This window comes from Choloepus didactylus, chromosome 1 (genome assembly GCF_015220235.1).
Source record: "Choloepus didactylus isolate mChoDid1 chromosome 1, mChoDid1.pri, whole genome shotgun sequence".
NCBI lineage: Eukaryota > Metazoa > Chordata > Mammalia > Pilosa > Megalonychidae > Choloepus > Choloepus didactylus.
Window position 1 is genome coordinate 15,331,484 of NC_051307.1, and position 19,642 is coordinate 15,351,125.

The 19,642-nt window shown below is 37.4% G+C and overlaps 1 protein-coding gene across 1 annotated transcript in view; it reads left to right on the top strand.

The window, feature by feature from the left end:
- The first annotated feature begins 599 nt into the window (after positions 1 to 599).
- Positions 600 to 19,642, top strand: part of PAXBP1 (PAX3 and PAX7 binding protein 1) — a 31,181-nt gene continuing 12,138 nt past the window's right edge. Inside the window, exons 1-8 of the mRNA XM_037832516.1 lie at positions 600 to 1,126; positions 2,572 to 2,700; positions 8,394 to 8,570; positions 9,649 to 9,870; positions 10,426 to 10,529; positions 11,607 to 11,824; positions 12,332 to 12,521; positions 16,423 to 16,546. Coding sequence (XP_037688444.1) covers positions 784 to 1,126; positions 2,572 to 2,700; positions 8,394 to 8,570; positions 9,649 to 9,870; positions 10,426 to 10,529; positions 11,607 to 11,824; positions 12,332 to 12,521; positions 16,423 to 16,546 — 1,507 coding nt within the window. The 5' untranslated portion in view covers positions 600 to 783. The remainder of the gene's footprint in view (positions 1,127 to 2,571; positions 2,701 to 8,393; positions 8,571 to 9,648; positions 9,871 to 10,425; positions 10,530 to 11,606; positions 11,825 to 12,331; positions 12,522 to 16,422; positions 16,547 to 19,642) is intronic.

Genomic DNA, 19,642 nt, shown 5'->3' on the forward strand with positions numbered 1-19,642 from the left:
TCCCCGCCCCCTCAAACCTATTTTCCTTCCGTTTCTGAAATTAACTATGCTTCAGTAAGTAATCTCATAACTGCTAGCAAACTTCGCATTCTTTCGCACACACTAAAACACTTTTGCTTTCGTTGTACAAGACGTAAAAAATTATGCCAGGTTACATTTTGTCAAAAATGAAATTCTTGTCTAGGAAAAGTGCTTTAGACTGCTTTGTCAAGCAACTGTAACACAGTTACTACTACTACTACTACTACTAACAGTCATGCCCTCAATTAATAGTTTCGAGAATATTCCACCCCCAGTATTCCACTTTCCTCAAACCCCGGCTTCTCCTTCGGGATTCTCCTTTATTTCCCCTCCCAGCGCTTGGCGGGAGTTTTCTCACGTGATTGCTCCGCGTAAACGCGGAAGACGCAGTGCAGAGACGCCGACGGCGGGACGACAGAGCCCTCTCTTTCTTCCCGTCTCTATGATCCCCTCTGTGACCAATCGGACAGCCTTGGGAGCCACCTCCCAGAGTCACTGAGTTCCCTGCGGATAGTCCTCCTAGCCGACAGAGGACAGCACAGAGGCTAACGTTCTCGCGAGAGGCGCGAGGCCCACGCCAAAGCCTTGCGAGCGCGGGCGCATGCGCGCTCGGTGGTCCGCGGTAGTGGGAGTGTAGACGCGACCCGGCTGGAGCTGCGGGGAGCGCGCGTGCGTCGTTGCGAGCTCGGCGCTGCCGGGGTTGCCGGGGCTGCCGGGGCTGCCGAGTGGGAGCGGTGTAGGCCCGCGGTACGGACCACCGGGATGTTCCGAAAGGCCCGGCGGGTGAACGTGCGCAAGCGGAACGACTCGGAAGAGGAGGAGCGAGAGCGCGACGAGGAGCAGGAGCCGCCGCCGCTGCTGCCTCCTCCTGGCACCGGCGAAGAGTCGGGCCCCGGTGGCAGCGACAAGGCCCCCGGGGGGGAGTCGCTGCTGGCCCCGGGGCCGCCGCCGCCTTCCTCACTGATCCCGGGCCTCGGAATCGAGGCTGGGAGCTGCTTCCCAGGCGGCGCGGAGCCCGGCAACGGGCTGAAGCCGCGCAAGAGGCCGCGCGAGAACAAAGAGGTGCCCCGGGCCAGCCTGCTCAGCTTCCAGGACGAGGAGGAAGGTAACCGCCGGTGCCGCCTCCGTGTCGCGCTGCGGGCTCCCCGGGCCTTCGCCTTCCCTTGAACCCCAGCCCCCGCACCCCGAGTGGAGCCCCTTCCCGCCGGGCTGGCTGCGCATATTTCGCCGCCTCCTGACTTCTGCTCGGGCTGGGGCTTCGTTCCCGCGTTGCCTCCAGCCTTTTCGTAACAACGGTCTGCTCTTCAGCATCGTGTGCATTTCCTATTTCGCGGGGCCAGACCAGAGCTCAGTTCAGTCATTCTGAGTTCTTTGAAAGTGGAAATCCAGTTTTCCCTATCCTGCCTCTTTCCTGCCGGGGTCCCCTGACTGGTCTTGGCACCTCTCTGAGCCTTCTGTAGGTCACTATGCCTAGCCCCTTGAGTGCTCGGTCCAGGTATTCTTTGCCAGGAATGTTGGGCTGATTGAAGCGAGGAGTACTAGGTCTAGGAACCGAAGCCCGGAGTCTCAGCCCTGGTGCTGAGTGACTTTGGCCCAGTAGCCTGGAATCGTTGAACCTCAGTTTCCCCTTAGGTATATTAGGGAACAGATGTCCGGCTTTCCTCTCATTGGCTACAAAATAATGAAAAGGTGTAATGGTAATGCAAGGCTTTTTATCCAGTGTCAGAGAAGTCAGGCTGCAGTGGAGTTGATTTCTGGTTCTAAAAGAGCTTTAAATCTTTGTACTTTCCTACCAGTTGAGTGTGTGTTTATATAACCAATTCCATGTACAGAAAAAAGAAACTGACATAGAAATCTCACTTGTGTCTCTATAGGAGATACTTTCATGTTTCCTGTAAGGTAGGCAGTTTACCTGTGGCCTGTTGTTTGTTTTATTTTGTTCTTTAAGTTTGAGAGGGGTGAAGCCAGATTTTTGTTTTTGATGATGTAGGGACTGTTTGCGAAAGTGGTTTGCATTTGACTTTTAAACTTTCAAATCAAAGAGGTCAGAATTGATACGTCACCCAAACTCACTTTAAAGAGGGATTTGCTCTCAGCTTAGTCTTAAAATAATTGTATATCATTTTGTGGTGGATGTAGAATTCCTGACAAGTTAGCTCTGTTAACCATCAGGTTTTGATTTTGATGTTTTACTTCAGATTCTTTAATGATTTAGTGATTAAGTGCTTTCTAAGAAACATTGTAAGTGATCTTTCTCTGTGGAATGGATGATTTAAGGAAGCTAATAATAAACAGGAAAATTTTGTAATGTTACGTGTGTTATTCCTTTGAAAGATTGCCAAATTTTTATTACTCCGGATTAATTTATGAAGTTGGCTTCAGTTTTTGAGAGTCTAGACAGATTTGAAATAACTTCAGGTTAGATTATGGTGTTGGTGTAGGGGTATATACTTGGAGGAATTTGGTGACTAGCACAAAAGATCATGTGAAAGTTAGAAGAGAAATCTTTTCTGAAAATGGTTGCTACAGAATTTAATTTCTTTTTTTAAGAAAATGAAGAAGTTTTCAAAGTGAAGAAATCAAGTTATAGCAAAAAAATAGTAAAGTTACTTAAGAAAGAATATAAAGAAGATCTTGAAAAATCGAAGGTTAAGACAGAACTCAACTCATCAGCTGATAGTAAGTACTAAACTAATAGCATTCTTTTTTTCTGCATTTTTAATGCTTTTTTTATTGTGAACTTTAACATATATACATAACAGTAATAACTTTCCAAGTATGATTTAACAAGTAGAGAGCAAATTTTGAACAATGTCATGGGTCACAGTTTCTCAACTTCAGCTGTTTCCATTGTTGTAAAATAAAGCATATATACAAAAAGGTGTCACCTCTATGTACAGCTCAACAAGCAGTCATATAAGTAATTTCAAAAATTGTTATGGGTTGTAGTTCCATAGTCTCAGTCCCTTATTCAGTACAAGGTATATGCAGAAAGATGAAGATCTTCAAGGCACACTTTAATGAGCAGCTATAGAGCAAATCCCAAAGAATGCTATAGGCTACAGTTCCACCGTGTCATTTATCTCCTTCCAGCTATTCCAACACCCTAGCATCTAAAAATATATATGTATATTTATATAAAGTTTCAGTATTCATAGACCTTTGTTAAATCTTATCTTGTTTGTTGCTATCCCTTCCTTTCACTTATCTCTCCATCTTCAGGGGTGTCTAGGCAGTGGGCAACCTAATTTGTTCATATTAAAGGGAGTGTCGACAGCATGGGTAGTGAGGCTGCATCTGAATGCTGTTTTTAAAGAGGCTGTTGCCTCTGGGTTTTAGGACTTGTCTGGTATAGGAACACTGGTGGATTTACGTTTCTGAGAGATAAAACTTAGTGAGTGAATCTTTTATAGAATCTCAAGTAGGGACCTAGGTATTTGGGGACTACTTTCGGTAAGGGCATGGCATACTGTGGCCATTTGGGATGTCTAGCTGGAGCTTGCGTAAGAGAAACCTCCAGGATAGCCTCTCGACTCTATTTGGGATCTCTCAGCCACTGTGACCTCAGCTTGTTACCTTTCTTTTTTGCCCCTTTTGGTCAAAGTAGGCATTTTCAATCCCTCACTGCCAGGGCCAGGCTCATTCCTGGGAGTCATGTCCCACATGGCCAGGGAGATTCATTCCCCTGGAAGTCATGTCCCTCGTAGCGGGGAGGTTAGTGAATTTATTTGCTTAGTTGGGCTTAGAGAAAGGCCACATCTGAGCAAGAAAAGAAGTTCCTTGCAGGTGCCTCTTAGGCATAATTATGGGAGGGCTCAGCCTGCCATTTACAACCTTAAATTTCATAAGAACAAGCCTCAAGTCGAGGACTTGATTTATTAAGTAGTGGGTTCTTAATTGCACTTAATATATATTCTACCCCAAGATAAATGGTCAGTTTCTTACTTTATCTTCACTTAATTGTACAATTATCATCGCTCTCAACTTTAAACGGTTATCATAACATAATATATCCCAATGCTCTTATTGTCTGCTAATTATTCATCCCTAGTATTAGTGTAGTGTTGGTAAGATATTCCTATTAAATATAGTCTTTAGTATGTAATGGGTAGTTTTTCCATACCACTCTGTTGTTAACCCTCTGCACCAGTGTCATACCTTATTATATCATGCTGACACTTATTTAGGTTTGTGGTGCTACTTTGTGGGTTTCATGACTTCAAAAACCATTTACAGACATATTCGCCTTCAGTGCATCATGATACTTACATGTTCGCTTTCAGTGCATCATTGATACTTGCAATCCCATTAACGAACCATAGTCAAACCTAACCATTATAAACTAATAGAATTCTTTTGAAATGACAAAATGAAAAGCTCATTCTGACAGTGATTGAATGGATTTGCTCTGTATATTGTGTCTCCATTCAGATGAGTCTAACTGTAGTTGTTAAAGGTCCAAGTTGAGTAGCAGTATCGTTCTGTTATTATTTCTAACACAGTCGCATTGTAAATGCATTTTTTTAAAAAGATAAAATTATTGCCACTGGAATGTTTCTGCTGCAAAGACTAAATCTTACCCCAGTTTTCCTAGTAGTGTGCAGATTGCTGTTGAACAGAGAAAGGAGATTTTCTATTTCTTATTTGATATGTATAGTGCAAATTCCTGTACTTGTATTATATAGAGACAGGTTTTCAATTAAATTGGTGATAATACCTCAGTTGGTTTAATTCTCAGGGAACTTCTAGGAATGCCCTAAGTTTAATGTTGATCATACCCCTACTTGGCAATCTTATACTTGGGTGAAGATCCCCCATTATGAGACAGGTACGTTGTGTAGATATCTCTCATGTCCTCTCAAAGCCTAAGTTTAAAATTATTTATTTTAATTATTTTTAGGAATTGTTTTTAGGAAAGTGGATCTATTATAACGTGATACGGATCCATTATAACATGATACAGTCTGTCTTATTCTCTTATAAATGCTTCAGGGGCTTCTTTTTATTTTATGGAATTAAAGATAGACTTTGTTATATTCCAGATTCTCACCACAAGCTTAATGTGAGAAAGTGTGGTATCATATCTCAAATTTACAATCCAGTTTTGAAGGCAACATTACTTAAATGTTTAATGGTGGGAACCAGTGTGTGACAAAATGTCAAATGAGTGGGCCAAAGGATAACTACTTTTTTTTTTTTTTTTTTTAATAAGGAAGGAGAGGGAATGCTTTGTTAAAAAAGTGGAATTTGAAGCTGGATCTTTGACAATTAAAATTCCAGAAGATGGGAGTGGGAAGGCATGGGGTTTTATCAAAGATTAAAATGGCTAAGGCCTTTTTGGAAAAGAGCTAGTACCTCTGACAGGCCAAAGCAGATGATTTGTGTAGGAAGTAGTTAGAAGTTTTGTGTGAAATTCAAGTTGTTGACAGACTGAAGGATGTTCAGTATTCAGTAAGGGGTTTGGAGTTACTGTGTTCAAAAACGCTCGGTAGCTTGCCAAGATGGTGGCACTAAATGCCCTTTGAAACCTTAACCTTGCATTAGCATGCAACATGGATTGGAATGAGGAGAGGTTGGAGGCTTAAAGCAGTTTAAATTCTGAGACTAGCTTCAATCCATTAATAGTGGGTTTCAAAAGGTCTTAATTGACCAAGACTGGGACCTTTCCATATTCAGTGGGAAATGTGGATGAGTTAGCAGTGTTTTCTATGGGTGTGGAGAACAGAAGTGGAAAGAAAGGATTATTTGAGAAAACATTCCAAGGGAAGAATTGGTAGACTTGATGTATGCTTTAGTTGCTGAACTTATAAGAAATAGTCAGATTTGAACTTCTATGCCAGAGTGACTGAAAGAATAGTTATATATCATATACAGAAATAGAGAAGGCAGGTGGGAAGAGGAATGTTTTTAGGAGAACTGATTATTTTGGAGTCCAGGAAACTGTGTTATTTTTTCCCAGATCTCTTGAGAACTGACTGTACTGTGAAACCATACAAGAAAAGTCAGGAAATGTAAGGACTGAGGAAGCGCTATTAGCCTGGTTGCCATTTACCATTGTGGGTTTAGAAATGGAAGCAAGTACAAGGTTTATGAAGTCATCTTCTGTGACTTCCTTCTGCCTTCCACCCACACATAATTCAGACAGTCTACTCACCATCTACCTCCAGCAATTCACACCCTCCCTCAAGGTGGATCCTCTCTTCGTATTTTATATAGATTGCCATCATCATCACTGGAATAATGGTGCTTTGTAGCTCTTTTGTTAAGCAACTCACAATCCAGAATTCTTCCTATCTCCAACCCTCCTTGAATAGGCAGAGATATTAACCTCAAAACAAGAGAGGTGTTGACTTGGAAATATTTTGTAGTATTCCTATAATAATTAGTTCACTTTTAAACTTGAATTTGATTAGAAATAGCCAGTGAACAGGTAGAGATGTACATTTAGCGGTGGTGCTTAGAGTGGTGTTAATTAAAACTTAAAGTGAATAGAATCGTTGAGGGAGCAGCATCAAGGAAAAAGTGGCCAAAGGCTATAATAAGCCAACACAGAGAAGAGGATTTACCAAAAGGGATAAAAGAATCAGAACGGCCAAAGGAGAAAAGAAAGTTTCAAAAAGAAGATGGTTGATTGTATGAATAATATAAGAAATGAAAAATGAAGACAGGGACTGGCCATTAGGCAGCATCTCCAGGTTTTTCTTGGAGGAGGATCTGGCAGATGAGAGTGGTCTGCTACCAAACTGTGCCCACAGGGCTGTGGCTAGTTGGGAGAAGGGTTGACTTTGCTAAATTGTCCAGTGGTAATGTATATGAATTAGCTGTGGCTGCGGCGTCATCTTAGCTGGGTGAGCCTAGAATGGGAGGGGTCAAAGGCCATTTGCTGGGGATAAAGCATGAAAGTTGGTGAGGAAGTGGAAGGCAACAAGTCCACATAGATTCTTTGGGAAATTTGGCAGAGAAAGAAGTAGAGGGTGGCTAGAAGGACCAGTAGGTTCAAGTAGAAGTTCTTTTGAACAAGTAAATACTTGTTGAATTTAATGAAACATAGACTTTTAAAGTGTGCAGAAATCATTACCTGAGCATATCTGATATCTAATAGATTGTTGAGAGTTCTATTTTCAGTCTATTAAAAGCCATTGATTTAGTGTGGGCTTAAAGCAGAAGGAAATAGTTAGCTTTTGACTCCATCTAACCAAATATCTGAGAGACAATTAAAATCTCATAGCCCCAGAATGCATTTAAGAAGGACGTCTGCAGCTAAAGAGGATGGTAAGTGAAAAATTAAAAAGCCTAAAATGGAATAAGCTAAATCTTGTAAGGTTTAAAAAAAAGAAAGAGAGGTGATGACATTATCTTTGGAATTTTTATTTGGCAGAGGAGACTTTGGTTTGAGAAGAATAGAGAACGTTTGAAGCAGTGTGAGGGAGGGGAACATGCTGGGGGAAACAACAGAAAAGTTGATCTTTCATACTTTTGCTTTACTCCTTCATTTTTTTCATCATCCTTATTGTGTGCATTGCCAGATTCAGTGCTTCAAGGTTAAAAATACTTTGATTTTCTGGAAACAATGCCTGGAAGGGAGGGTATGATAGGACCATTCACTTAAAGGTAACATAAACCAAGGACGGTTTATCATAAAGATACAGTGGTGCCTCCTGAAACCCAGTGACCTCCGGAATGGACCGGAACTGAGAATAGGAGAGCTTTTCTTCTCTGTCCACTTGGCAGAATGTGGCCCCTCCACAGCTTCCCTGGTTTACATGCTGTTCTTAGTGCCACCTGGTCTCTAACTTTTCTCTGTCCCAATTCCAGACTCCCAAAAGAAAATCACGCTGTCCCCCGCTGGGTCAGAAGTCCACTCTTATACATTCAGTCATGCAGCAGGGTCAGGGTTGCACAGTGTCAGTACTGAGGGCTCCTCCTTTGGATAATGGGCAACAAGTGGTTATAAGCTGAGAAGATACCCCATAAAGTGTCCTGTCCAGAGAGATTTATCTGGTCTATAAACATACTTTGTACTTGACAGAAAACTGCCTTGCAGAGACTTTGAGTTTAATATAATATGGACATATAACCATAAAATACATAAAATGAAATACTGTGTTTAAAAGTTCAAGCAGTTACCTATGAGAATTTAGAGGAAGAAATAGTTCATTTTAATGAAAAGAATTAGGCTGAATGGGATTAAGCATCCCTGCATGCTCCCCATGTTGTTTTTATCTCCTAATAATGTTTATTGTTGTGAAATTTCGTTATAATTCAATCACTCAAATGCATCCCTGCATGCCCCCCATGTTGATTTTATCTCCTAATAATGTTTGTTGTTGTGAAATTTCGTTATAATTCAGTTACTCTTTTCAAAAATTTAGATGAACAACCTTTGGACAAAGCAGGACACGTTAAGGACACAAATCAAGAAGATGGAGTTATCATCAGTGAACATGGCGAAGATGAAATGGATATGGAGAGTGAGAAGGAGGAAGAAAAGCCAAAGGCTGGTGGAGCTTTTTCAAATGCTTTGTCTTCTTTGAATGTTCTCCGTCCAGGTATGTCCTCCATGCATTTCTCAGAACTGAAATAAGCCCTCGAGAATGGGCCATCTTTAAAGATGGTTATTAGGGAAAGAAAAGCAAGAGGTGTTTCTTGTTAAGACATCCGTTTTTGGAGTTGGGTATTTCCATTTGCAAATAGAGAAAATGGGAGAACTAGAGTTTTCTAGCTTTCCCAGGTTTTTTCATAGATAGGCAGTTTTGTTGTCAAAGCAAATGGGACTTTTCAGTAAATGGTAAATGGTTCTAAAGTCTTTTTTTTTTTAGTATTTCAGATTAAGGCTTTAACATCCTTTCTCATAAAACTTTTTTCAGAACTTCTACTGAGAAGGAAGACCAATTGCTCCTAGTTTTATGTCCACCCTTTCTTCCTTTTTCTTTTCTAGAGGAAATAGTTTGCAAATCTATATATTGGCTAGTCAGCTTTCAAATAAGTGCTTAGTAACCAAATTAATTAATTTTTACTGTAAGCCAAAAAGTTCGGTTTATCTGATTATATAGTAAATTGTGCTTTATTCAGTGAATATTGTCATTAAATATTGTTTATCTAGAATAGCTATTATAATTTACTATAATATGAAGAAAAATTAAGTACAGAATTTTATTCAATATGCAGATAAACTGAGCGCAATATTTGCAAGAGAAATATTCTACAAGCCTAATAGTGCCTTTTTTTAAGGAATGAGATAATGGGTGTCTTTTTTTCTGTTTTCTACTTTAGTAACATGGTTTCATTATTTTTAATTTTTTTTTTTAGGAGTGAAAAAATTATGTTAAAACTGCTTTGGAGGAGGTTTCCCCTTCCCCCACTCCTTTCCATGTATATTGCCATTATATATTCCTCTGACTTTTAGTTTCCATTTAAACAGAATTAAAATTAAATCACTTGGATTGCAGGCATAGTTTGGGAAGGAAGTGCCAGCAGCTAACATTAGAACATAACTGTGGTAAGAATATCTTAGTGAGATTATTTTACCCTTCAGATTTTCAAGAGAAGAGAAACTTTATGCCCCAAGAAGACAGTGCTTTTACTGATACTCTGCCATGATTTATAATTCTTATCATTTGTTTCCAGGAGAAATTCCAGATGCTGCTTTTATTCATGCTGCAAGGAAAAAGCGTCAAATGGCCCGGGAACTGGGAGATTTCGCCCCCCACGATAATGAGTCTAATAAAGGCCGCCTTGTTAGAGAAGATGAGAATGATGCCAGTGATGACGAGGATGATGACGAGAAACGTCGTATAGTCTTTTCTGTGAAAGAAAAGTCACAAAGACAAAAAATTGCTGAGGAAATAGGTAGCCTGATTTAATAGGATACTGAGTCCATTGCTTTACTATTAAATGTGATTTGACACTCTGGTCAAATAAAAAATACCTACCCTTATTTTTTAAAACGTGTTTTATATTAGAGAACTGTTTTTGCTTGGTTACAAATGTCTTACTGGACTTCCTTGAAAACTTCAGCGTGATTTTGATAGCGAATGTTTATTGAGCAGCTCTGTGTGGCTGATGCTGTGCTAAGCACTTTACATGCATAAACTTAGAATCGTCATGACATTCTTAGCAGTGTTAGGTTTTGTTCTTTCCTTTATTGAGTTGAAGTCAAAGCTTACAGAGAATGGGAAACCTGTTTAAGGTTTGAACCACTGCATTGTACTGTCTTTTAGCTTCAGAGGATACTATGTTTAAAACAAACAGAATCAGGAGGATCAAATGACAGAGATTGTAATAGACATTTTAGTAAGATTGAGTTAATACCAGTAGTTTTGTTTAATTATTGTGAAGTACCAGGATAACATTCCTGTTTCTTTTCTGATACTGTTTACTTTTCTTTGATGCTTGTGACTGCAGGTATTGAGGGGAGTGATGATGATGCTTTAGTAACTGGGGAACAAGATGAAGAGCTCAGCCGATGGGAGCAGGAGCAGATAAGAAAAGGAATTAATATCCCTCAGGTAAATATTAAAGAAGTAAAGTTCAAAACTTACAAAGTAAATTAAAAAAGACTTTTTGTTTTGTTAAAGTAAAAATGTGTTGTTTATTGAATCTTTTTTTTTTTTAAATTTTTCTGATTTATTCAGCAGTTGGTTTTGTATGTTTATTGAATCTTATTCATTCAAATAATATAGTTAAGAAAATCCAATGAGGTTATATATTCAGTAGGCTTTTAAAAGAAACTATGTTACATTGTTTTTTTAACAGTCAAAATGATAGAAGAATTTCCAGTTTCTTAGATCAGTATTTCTCAAAGTGTGGTTTCTGGACCAGTACCATCAGCATCACCAGGGAGCTTGTTGCAAACACACATTCTCGAGTCTCACCCCAGATCTATTGAATCAGAAAATCTGGGGGATGGGCCCCAACAAGCTAATTTTAACAAGCCCACCCCTGAATCTTGATATACATTTAAGTTTGAGAACCACTGCCTTAGTTAAAATGTTTCTTGCCTGTAGTTTATTTTTCCTGACTTTAAAAACTATTTTGTTGAAGATGTATTTCTCAGTAATGCAAAAACTTATTGAGGTAGAAGAAAAATATCTTCCCAATTAGTTATAACAGTTTGTTTTCTAGATTTAAATAGTATGATGGAAAAGACCGTGTAATTGTAAATTATTTTTATTGATAGAGATTTCCACAAAAGGTTGTGATAAGAAAAGTCCTGGACTGGGCATTAGGACTCTTAGGTTGTAATCTTTGTTCATTTATTCGGTGACAGTGGGCAAGTCATTTATCCCCTTCTGTTGATAGAAGGGTGGACTTGATTATTTTTAATGTCACATGCAGCTTTAAACTCTGATATTCTGTTCTAATGAAAATTATTTCTAAATTCAGTGATCCCATCAAGAGACAGAACATGCATCCAACCCTACTTTTATTTGATTTTGAAGAACACTGCAGTGATTTATTTTAATAACACTGTTTAGAAAGTAGGTGTAATTGTTGCTGTTAGTTTTGTTTCTAATCCTAAAGGTATGCTGCTGTTCTTTTCCGAGTTGTTGCTCATGTTTTTCACAGAACTCTTTCTTTTCTAGGTTCAAGCCAGCCAGCCCAGTGAAGTGAATATGTACTACCAGAACAATTACCAGCCAATGCCTTATGGTTCATCCTATGGCATTCCTTATAGTTACACGGCCTATGGATCGTCAGATGCCAAATCTCAAAAATCAGATAATACAGTCCCTTTCAAAACTCCCAGTAATGAGATGACTCCCGTTACTATTGATTTGGTAAAGAAACAGCTTAAAGACAGGTAGGGCAGACCAACTTCTTAAAGACCTGTCCTCTAGCTTTCTGTTCCCTCAGGCAACATGTAGTCTGGGGTAGCAGATGCAGAATATCGACAAAGAAGATTCACTGGCCCATCTTCAAAAGCTAACCAGAAGATGACATCATACTTTGTTCTCTGCCTTCTTGGATTACTTCTGTGGAAGCCTCGAAAAGTTATAAAAATTGCCACTCCCTGGTCTTGTTGAAGACAGATCTGAGTTTCACACCTCTTGGATTCTGAAAAAGTGTAGTCAAGATATGGGGGGAGAAGGCAAACCAGTGAGATTTTGGTTAGCTCACAAAGTAACTTTTTATGATGTCTGTAAACTGCCATTTTGGAGAAAAAAGTACAGATGAAAAGATGCCATTCCCAGTGCTTTTATATTCTGGTAGTGGAACTAAATGCGTTTATAATATAATATTGCAAGAGTCCTGACAACATAGACTTTTGGATGTAAATGTGTTATATTTATCCTTTTGTGTTCTTAAGGTTGGACTCCATGAAAGAACTGCACAAAACAAATCGACAGCAGCATGAGAAACATCTGCAAAGCCGAGTGGACTCGACCAGGGCTATTGAAAGATTAGAAGGGTCTTCTGGGGGTATTGGTGAACGGTATAAATTTTTGCAAGAAATGCGAGGGTATGTCCAAGACTTGCTTGAGTGTTTCAGTGAAAAGGTAAGAATGCAAAAATATTAATCTCTTTGAATAAAAAGCAAACTGAGGGAGGTCTAGATGGCCTTGTGTAGAACAGTGCTGTATTTCTCAAAAAATATCTCCACTAATTCAATTTTAGAAGTGACAAAAAATCATGCTTCATTTGCTTCACTTAATTAGTGGCATTAATATTAATATGCTTGGGAACATATAGTGCCTTTGTTGAAAAAAAGATAATATAAAAACATTTAAAAAGATTTTGGCAAGTCTTGCCTTAATGGTATATTATTGGTCTGCCCTCAATTATTAGAATTTAAGGGAGTCATCTGATGCAATTTTCTTTTTTTGTAGTCAAGGTTTATCTGCACTTATTCTTAAATTGTTCCTCCGAGTAATTTCAAATATGCATAAAGTTGCAATATGTTACTAGTTTCTATTTTTTTACTGTAAATAGAGTTGGTCATTGTTGCTGCTAATAGTTTTTATCCAAATAAGCCTATACATCATCCATTTCAGAAACCACTGGACATAATTTCTTTCAAGGTTTCATTTCTTCTAAAGTTCATTTTTTGAGTATGATAATTGATACAATTTTTTTTTACATTTCATTATACCATTCATTGTTTGCATATTTTAAATTAGCTGTACACAGAATTCCCTTTTTTCTCAAATGACTTCTTAATTGAATTTTCATTTTCAAGATAAATGTATTGTTTGATGCATTGGTTCTTAAGCATTTATGGATTTTATAGTCTTATCTTTACAAAATTTACAAATCCTGATCCCTAAACATCCCATCCCTAAACTTTCCAGTGGTATGTGCTGGGAAGACACATATTCCCTTATCATTGGCTTGTGGAGTCGTACAAAATCTATAAGCATATAGTATGGTTAAATGAGTGTTTAACTTTTTATCATACCTGTTGGCTACCTCAGTACCCTAAAACCAAAGGCTGGCCAACAATGGTGGCAGGTAACTGTTTTCCTAATGAGTCTTAATGTTTCCAGTCAGTCTGTGGTCAGATCCATTCTGAGACAGCATTCACCTTGTTCTGTGTCTGTAGGATTCCTCTTGTTCTTACACTCAGCATTTGATATCTGGAAAAGCACCTACAGTCTGAACTATTTATCTCTTGCGACAAATCAGTGGCTTAGGGTTCACAGCATTAGGGAAAAAGCATAGACTTGACTGTGTTCCTTTGTAGGGGCCTATAGTCAAAATGGGAAGTGGGACATAAGTGTTAGGGCTGGCAGTTGTGTCCTTCCTACTAGAAAATCCTTTCTGAGCCCAGTGGTCCTGGGGTGGGTGGTTGGTCTAATAACCTTTGGTGACTAGAAGGAGAATCTTTGTCTTAAACCGTACTGTACCTGAGGCTTGTCTCTGTGCAGTTTTTCTTGAAGTTTCTTGGCTTTTGCTTTGAAACTTGCTTAAGTAAATATACACACCAGTCATTGCAAACTTATGACAGTGAATACCATTCTTGAAAGAGAATATTAGGGCATGTACTTCATACAGGTGTTAATTGGCTTACTATTTTAAAAATAATTACTCATGCATATAATACCTGTATACCCCCTTTTAAACTTAGCTGAAGTCTAGATCACTTTCTGTTAGGAATAGGAAGGAAAAAAACACTAATGTAAACTTACAGAGTCATTTTTGTACAAAGTTTGTTTTCAGGAGTTTTAGGCTTTTATGCATGTTTTTCCCACTTTTTTGAAGTTCGCTTTATTGATAGTTCATGCAGAAAGAGGTAAAGGGTGGTCCTTTATCTCTCCTTGATTAGTCTCTTCTTAGAGAAGTCTACTTCAGGTGGTGCTAATACAGTTACAAGAGCCCTAGATAAATCTTTTCAAATCAGTCCTTAAGCTTTGAATATTATGAAGTGACTATGTTTTAATTAAAAGAGAGATGTTCTTTCTTTAAAGGCGAGTATTCTATTTCATTTTGACATTTTCATACATTTTTAGTTTCATTAAGAGAGTGCTAGAGTTAATATTGTCATGAATTGTCATCTTGGAAATATTTAAGAGCAATTGGATGGATTTGAATATTCAATTTAGTTATGTTATAAAAATATTGTATGGTGTAAGACCGTAAAAAGGTAAACATTCCTTTGTTTTTTTCCTTTTTTGTTATAAAAGTTAAAGAGGTTTTTAAACTTAGATTTTAAATTATTTGCACATCATTTTAACTTCATTGTTTTGTTTTCCTTTAGTCATCTTCTTTCTTGTGTCTTTGCCTTAAATCTGGTCCCAAATAATAATTGGTAATGGTTTTGAGTTTTGAGAGGGTAAAGAAATTGTTATGGTGCTAACTCTTAAGATAAATTAATATTGCTTAGAAACTTGAGTGAGAGCTGAAAATGTGTTTTATGGTTTTTAATCTCAGTAGAAGTTTCAGTGGGCATTTAAAGGCATTCCAGTTGTCTAAAATGAAAAATTACATTATCAAGATTTTAACTATAAATTGAATAATTAAATCATATGTGATACAACCTTAAGTATGCTGTTACTGCAGTTAGGAATGTTAGCAGTCTCTAGGACTAAAAGAGTGTATGTTAGGTATATCTATTTGTCTTTAGTCCACATGGCTTTTTTTTTTTTAAACAGAACTTGGGGAAGCCTAAGCCACAATAATATGGCAGTATGCTAAAAAATCAAATTATAGTAAATTTTAATGATAGAGTCTAGGCTCAGCTGTCAAAGATAATTGATGCTGATTTGGGGACATTGTTGCCCTTGGTGTGGCTTACTAAAGAATAAAATGTACTACATTGGTTTGATCTCTCTCTGATCATTTGCCATTTTTGCAATGGAATCATGCAAGTATATAAAATTGCCTTTATTACAAACATCTTTGTATTCCACCTGCCTTTTTTTTTTATTTTCCATTTGCAGTCTGATCAGTTCAGGAAGCTGCTATAACACTTGGTGCCAGTGTTCCCAAACTAAATAATGTGTTTTCCATTTGCACTAACCATCAGGAAACTAGAATTTCTGGTTTCCTCAGGTATGTGTAGTGGTTGTTAGTGTTTTGTGAAAGTTTCATAGCATATGATTATAACATAAGACATTGATGAAGAGCAAAAGAGTTTTGTTTTTAGTGTCTCATCATGTTCTGTAAGCTTTTGTAGTCTATATGAATCAAGTGAATGCTTTAGCTATGGATATTAACTTGAAAAACTTACTTTTTAAACTGACAATTCATGTGAAGAATTTTCTTATTTTTATTACAAGATAAAAAATTGTACGTTAGGTACTTTCTGACTCATAAATTTGTGATCTCTTGAATTCAGACAGGTTAGTGAAGAGCTAGTAATTTTATTTGCCCTAGTAATCATTCAGTTTACATTTAAAATATATAATCAAGCTACAAAATACTGTAACCAATTACTATAAGATACCTGGGACATATGAGTGGCAGGGCAATGTAAGTGTCCAAAATTGGGCAGTTAGTAGGCTCTTGTTCTTACCGATTAGTTGCCATTGCATTTTTTTGGTACTGCATAGTTATAATGGTTTACTTTAAATTACGAAAGTTGAGAGGGAGATCATGCTGCTGGAAAATTAAAAATGGATTTTAAAAATTTCCAAGTATTTAAGTATCCTAAAGAAAAAACTCTAAAATTTTTGACATTTTCTTTACTTGCTCTCTACTGATTCTGAAGTGTTAAGTTTCCTAACCAAACTTTTGTTCCAATAACTAGGCACTGGACATTATAGCTGTACTGATGGATTAAAAGAAGAAGTGACATTTCCCAAACATAAAATTGAATTACTATTTGTGTTCTTTTGGGGATTCATGATTATTCTGTCCATAGAGAGGGTACTTTTTCAGAAATCCGGAAATAGTATGGAACCCTCAAATAAGTAAGCAACTGAGGAGTTTGGTGTTACGGAGTGTGTTGTATTTTTACAGGTGCCACTGATTAATGAACTTGAATCAGCAATACATCAGCTGTACAAACAGCGAGCTTCCCGCCTTGTCCAAAGACGACAAGATGATATTAAAGATGAATCTTCGGAGTTTTCAAGCCATTCAAGTCAGTCCATCTTGAAGGTTTTTATTATTCATTAAACAACCTTGTTTACTTAGTGCAGCCTAATTGAAAACTAAATATTGCAGAGCTTTTTTTTTTTTTTACGGAAACAAGTTTCCTTGCTCTTAATGTCAGGTAGATCTAAACAATCATAACAGCATGTAATTGAATTGTGTTTAAGAAAGTATTGCTTCACAAAGGCGCTCTAACACATGAACCAATATTCTATCAATTTAACTCTTTGGGCAAATTTTTTTTTTTTTCATTTTATCTTAAAATCACTGTCTGTTTTGCCCTAATTGATTTTTCTTTCCACTTTTCATTCTGTTCGTAACACCAATACAAATGCTGTTGTTGATTGCAATAAAAGATTTTGAGTTTAAGGACTAGGGAAATGTTTGTGTGTATGTGAGCATGTGTGTATTACATACCAAATGACACGACTCCAAAATCGGAAGAGTTTTGAGCTTCACCTTTAGGATAAAGCAAAGTTTGTATATTTTCTTTTTAAATGCTTCTTTCTCTAGTTTGCCTTATATACTGGATGTTTTAGTAAGTTAGTTGATTCCTGTAGTTGTTGAAAGTTTAGTGTAAACAGTTAGAAATTGAATTTATGTTTTTTCCATTATAGATATATGATAAGGAAAGCCAGTTAATTGGAAACCTCTTAAACAGCATTGCTGAGATTCTTTAACCAGCTGTTCTAAACCTTTTAATTCCATTTTTCCATTACCCGTCATATTCTTGGTGCTGTAATAGGAATTTTACTAGTGTGATTTCCTTAGGTTTTTTGTCATTTCTTTTTTTCCTGTCAGCAGTTCTCAAATGGAAGTAATCATCAAAATTGCCTGTGATATTTATTTAAAATGTAGATATCTTGGCCCTGTCCCCAGATACTCTCATTAGGTTTTCATTGTTGTCCAGAAATTGTGTCTTAACAACCACCTTAGGTGATCTCTATGCCAAGGGTCCTGGTATTATTCTTTTTGAAAACAATGCTTTGTCATGCAAGTGTCCTCTGAATCAGAGAGGCACTGAATCCCTGAGAAGCCATTCTCCTTTGTGTCAGATGGGTGTTGGAGAGATACAGAAAATGGTAATATGGCCCTCAGGGCGGGGTCAGACTCGGCTGCAAGCGTATAAAAAGGCTTTGACTTTCTGTTTTGACCACACAAGTTTAAATTGAATTATTGACATATTGGGCCACCAAAAGACTAATGCATCCCTCTCCAATAAGAACCAGATTTCTGGGGCAGATTACAGGTAACCATTATTCCTATGAAGGAAAGTAATTTCCTTTTAAATTAAATAGTCTGTGTGAGTTACGCATTTCATCAAATACCTTCTCCCAGCTACAATCTCTTCTTCATAATTTAGAACTGTTTACTTACATGGAATTTGAAGTTAGGTTTGAATGATGTATGTTAGATTGAAAGTCAGAAAGACATTGAAAGGTAATGAGAAAGTGAAAAATACTGTTTTAGAGGGAATGCACATTAATTTTTGCCAAAGATATGAGTTAAATTACCTGGAACATTGAAGAGTCAGTCCCTCTTGATTTTTTTTTTTTTTTTTTAAGGACACAGAGCATAGCCTGAAATTTACCTCTGTTTTATAGATTTAGCTTTATAAGCACTTATCTACCGCTACTTAATTCAGTTCCTACAGAAACAAAGGAGCTTGTCACTTGAATTGTCTACTCTCATGTATTTCCCCAATACATATATTATGAAGTCTACAACTATGATGTTTTAAATATTTGTTATAGTGATGGATATTTAAGAAACTTTTTAAATGAAGCCTACCTCTTAAAGAGGCAGGAATCATATCTGAAGTTTTTTTTTTTAGTTACTTCATCTGTGATATGTACAAGTCACAGTTGAGTTGGGGCTGAAACATCTTTCTTGTTTATTCCAGTAATCCTTCATTATAATTAGTGAACTCTGGAAATGCCTCCTTGTAATATCAGAGCTGTTTTGAAATATGAATAAAAACTCAGGAAAAACGTCAGTTTTTTAAAATAGTAGGTCTATGATAGGATACACTGAGGTAGAGAGCTAATTTTGGGTTTTGTTCTTCTTGTTGCTAATATGAGTGACACATCTCTAATGGCAGGGTAAATATATGCACAAGCCTTAAATGGATCTTTTACCTTTTTTGTGATATCCTCCCTCAACCCTTGGGTTATTTGCTTTCTGTTAACCCATATATTCCAGAATATTTTCAGAGTGTCGAAATAAAATGTAGAAATGAGGAAAGTGTAACATCCAGATGTTTATTCCATCCCCCCTTCCATCCTAAGCAAGAGATTAGCAGAGAATTCTCTGGAGAAAGGGAAAGGATCCACAGAAAAGACCTTGAGATACTAATATTTGGGGGTCCCCAACAAAAGAGTTGGCTCTCTACCCAGAAATCTGATGGAGTAGAATGAAAACCTCCAGTTATGCCTACAGCACCCTGCCTCATTCTTAGGTATGAACAGGGTGCTGGTGGTCATCAGAGAGACCTACACAGCATTACAGCCAAAGGCACTGAGGAAACAGAAGAAAACTTTAAAATATTATAGTTGATATCCTCTGGGAGGTGAGAGAAGGTATTTTACTCCTTACACAAGCATAGGATGCTATAGAAAAGGAATTTTCCAAGAACAAGAATCATCTCTTGGAAGTTAAAATATAACTGAAATGTAAATTTAAGTATGAAAGGTTGGGAGATAAAGCTAGAAAATTCCTCCAGTAAGGTGAGAAAAAGGAGATGGAAGATAGAAAAAAGAAGGGAAATGAGGGAAATATGCTATGAAAGAGTAGAGTATGGAAGGTATAAGTTGGTGCTATTCAATGCAGATATGATTTTCATTCTACAGTGTTGATTTTGCCCATTCTAAAAATAGCCTTAGAGACTAAATTTCTACAAAGCAAAATAAGGATAGAATAGACTAAATCATTAAATTTCTGCAGCAAAGCTGTTTCCTCATTCTTCCTACCCATGTTTCTTTTTTGCTGTCATTTCATATCATTCAACATGTGATGCTTAAGTTCTTAAAAAAGTAATTATTTTTCCCTTTGCACAGGTAATTTAGATTTTCAATTGATTTAGTCA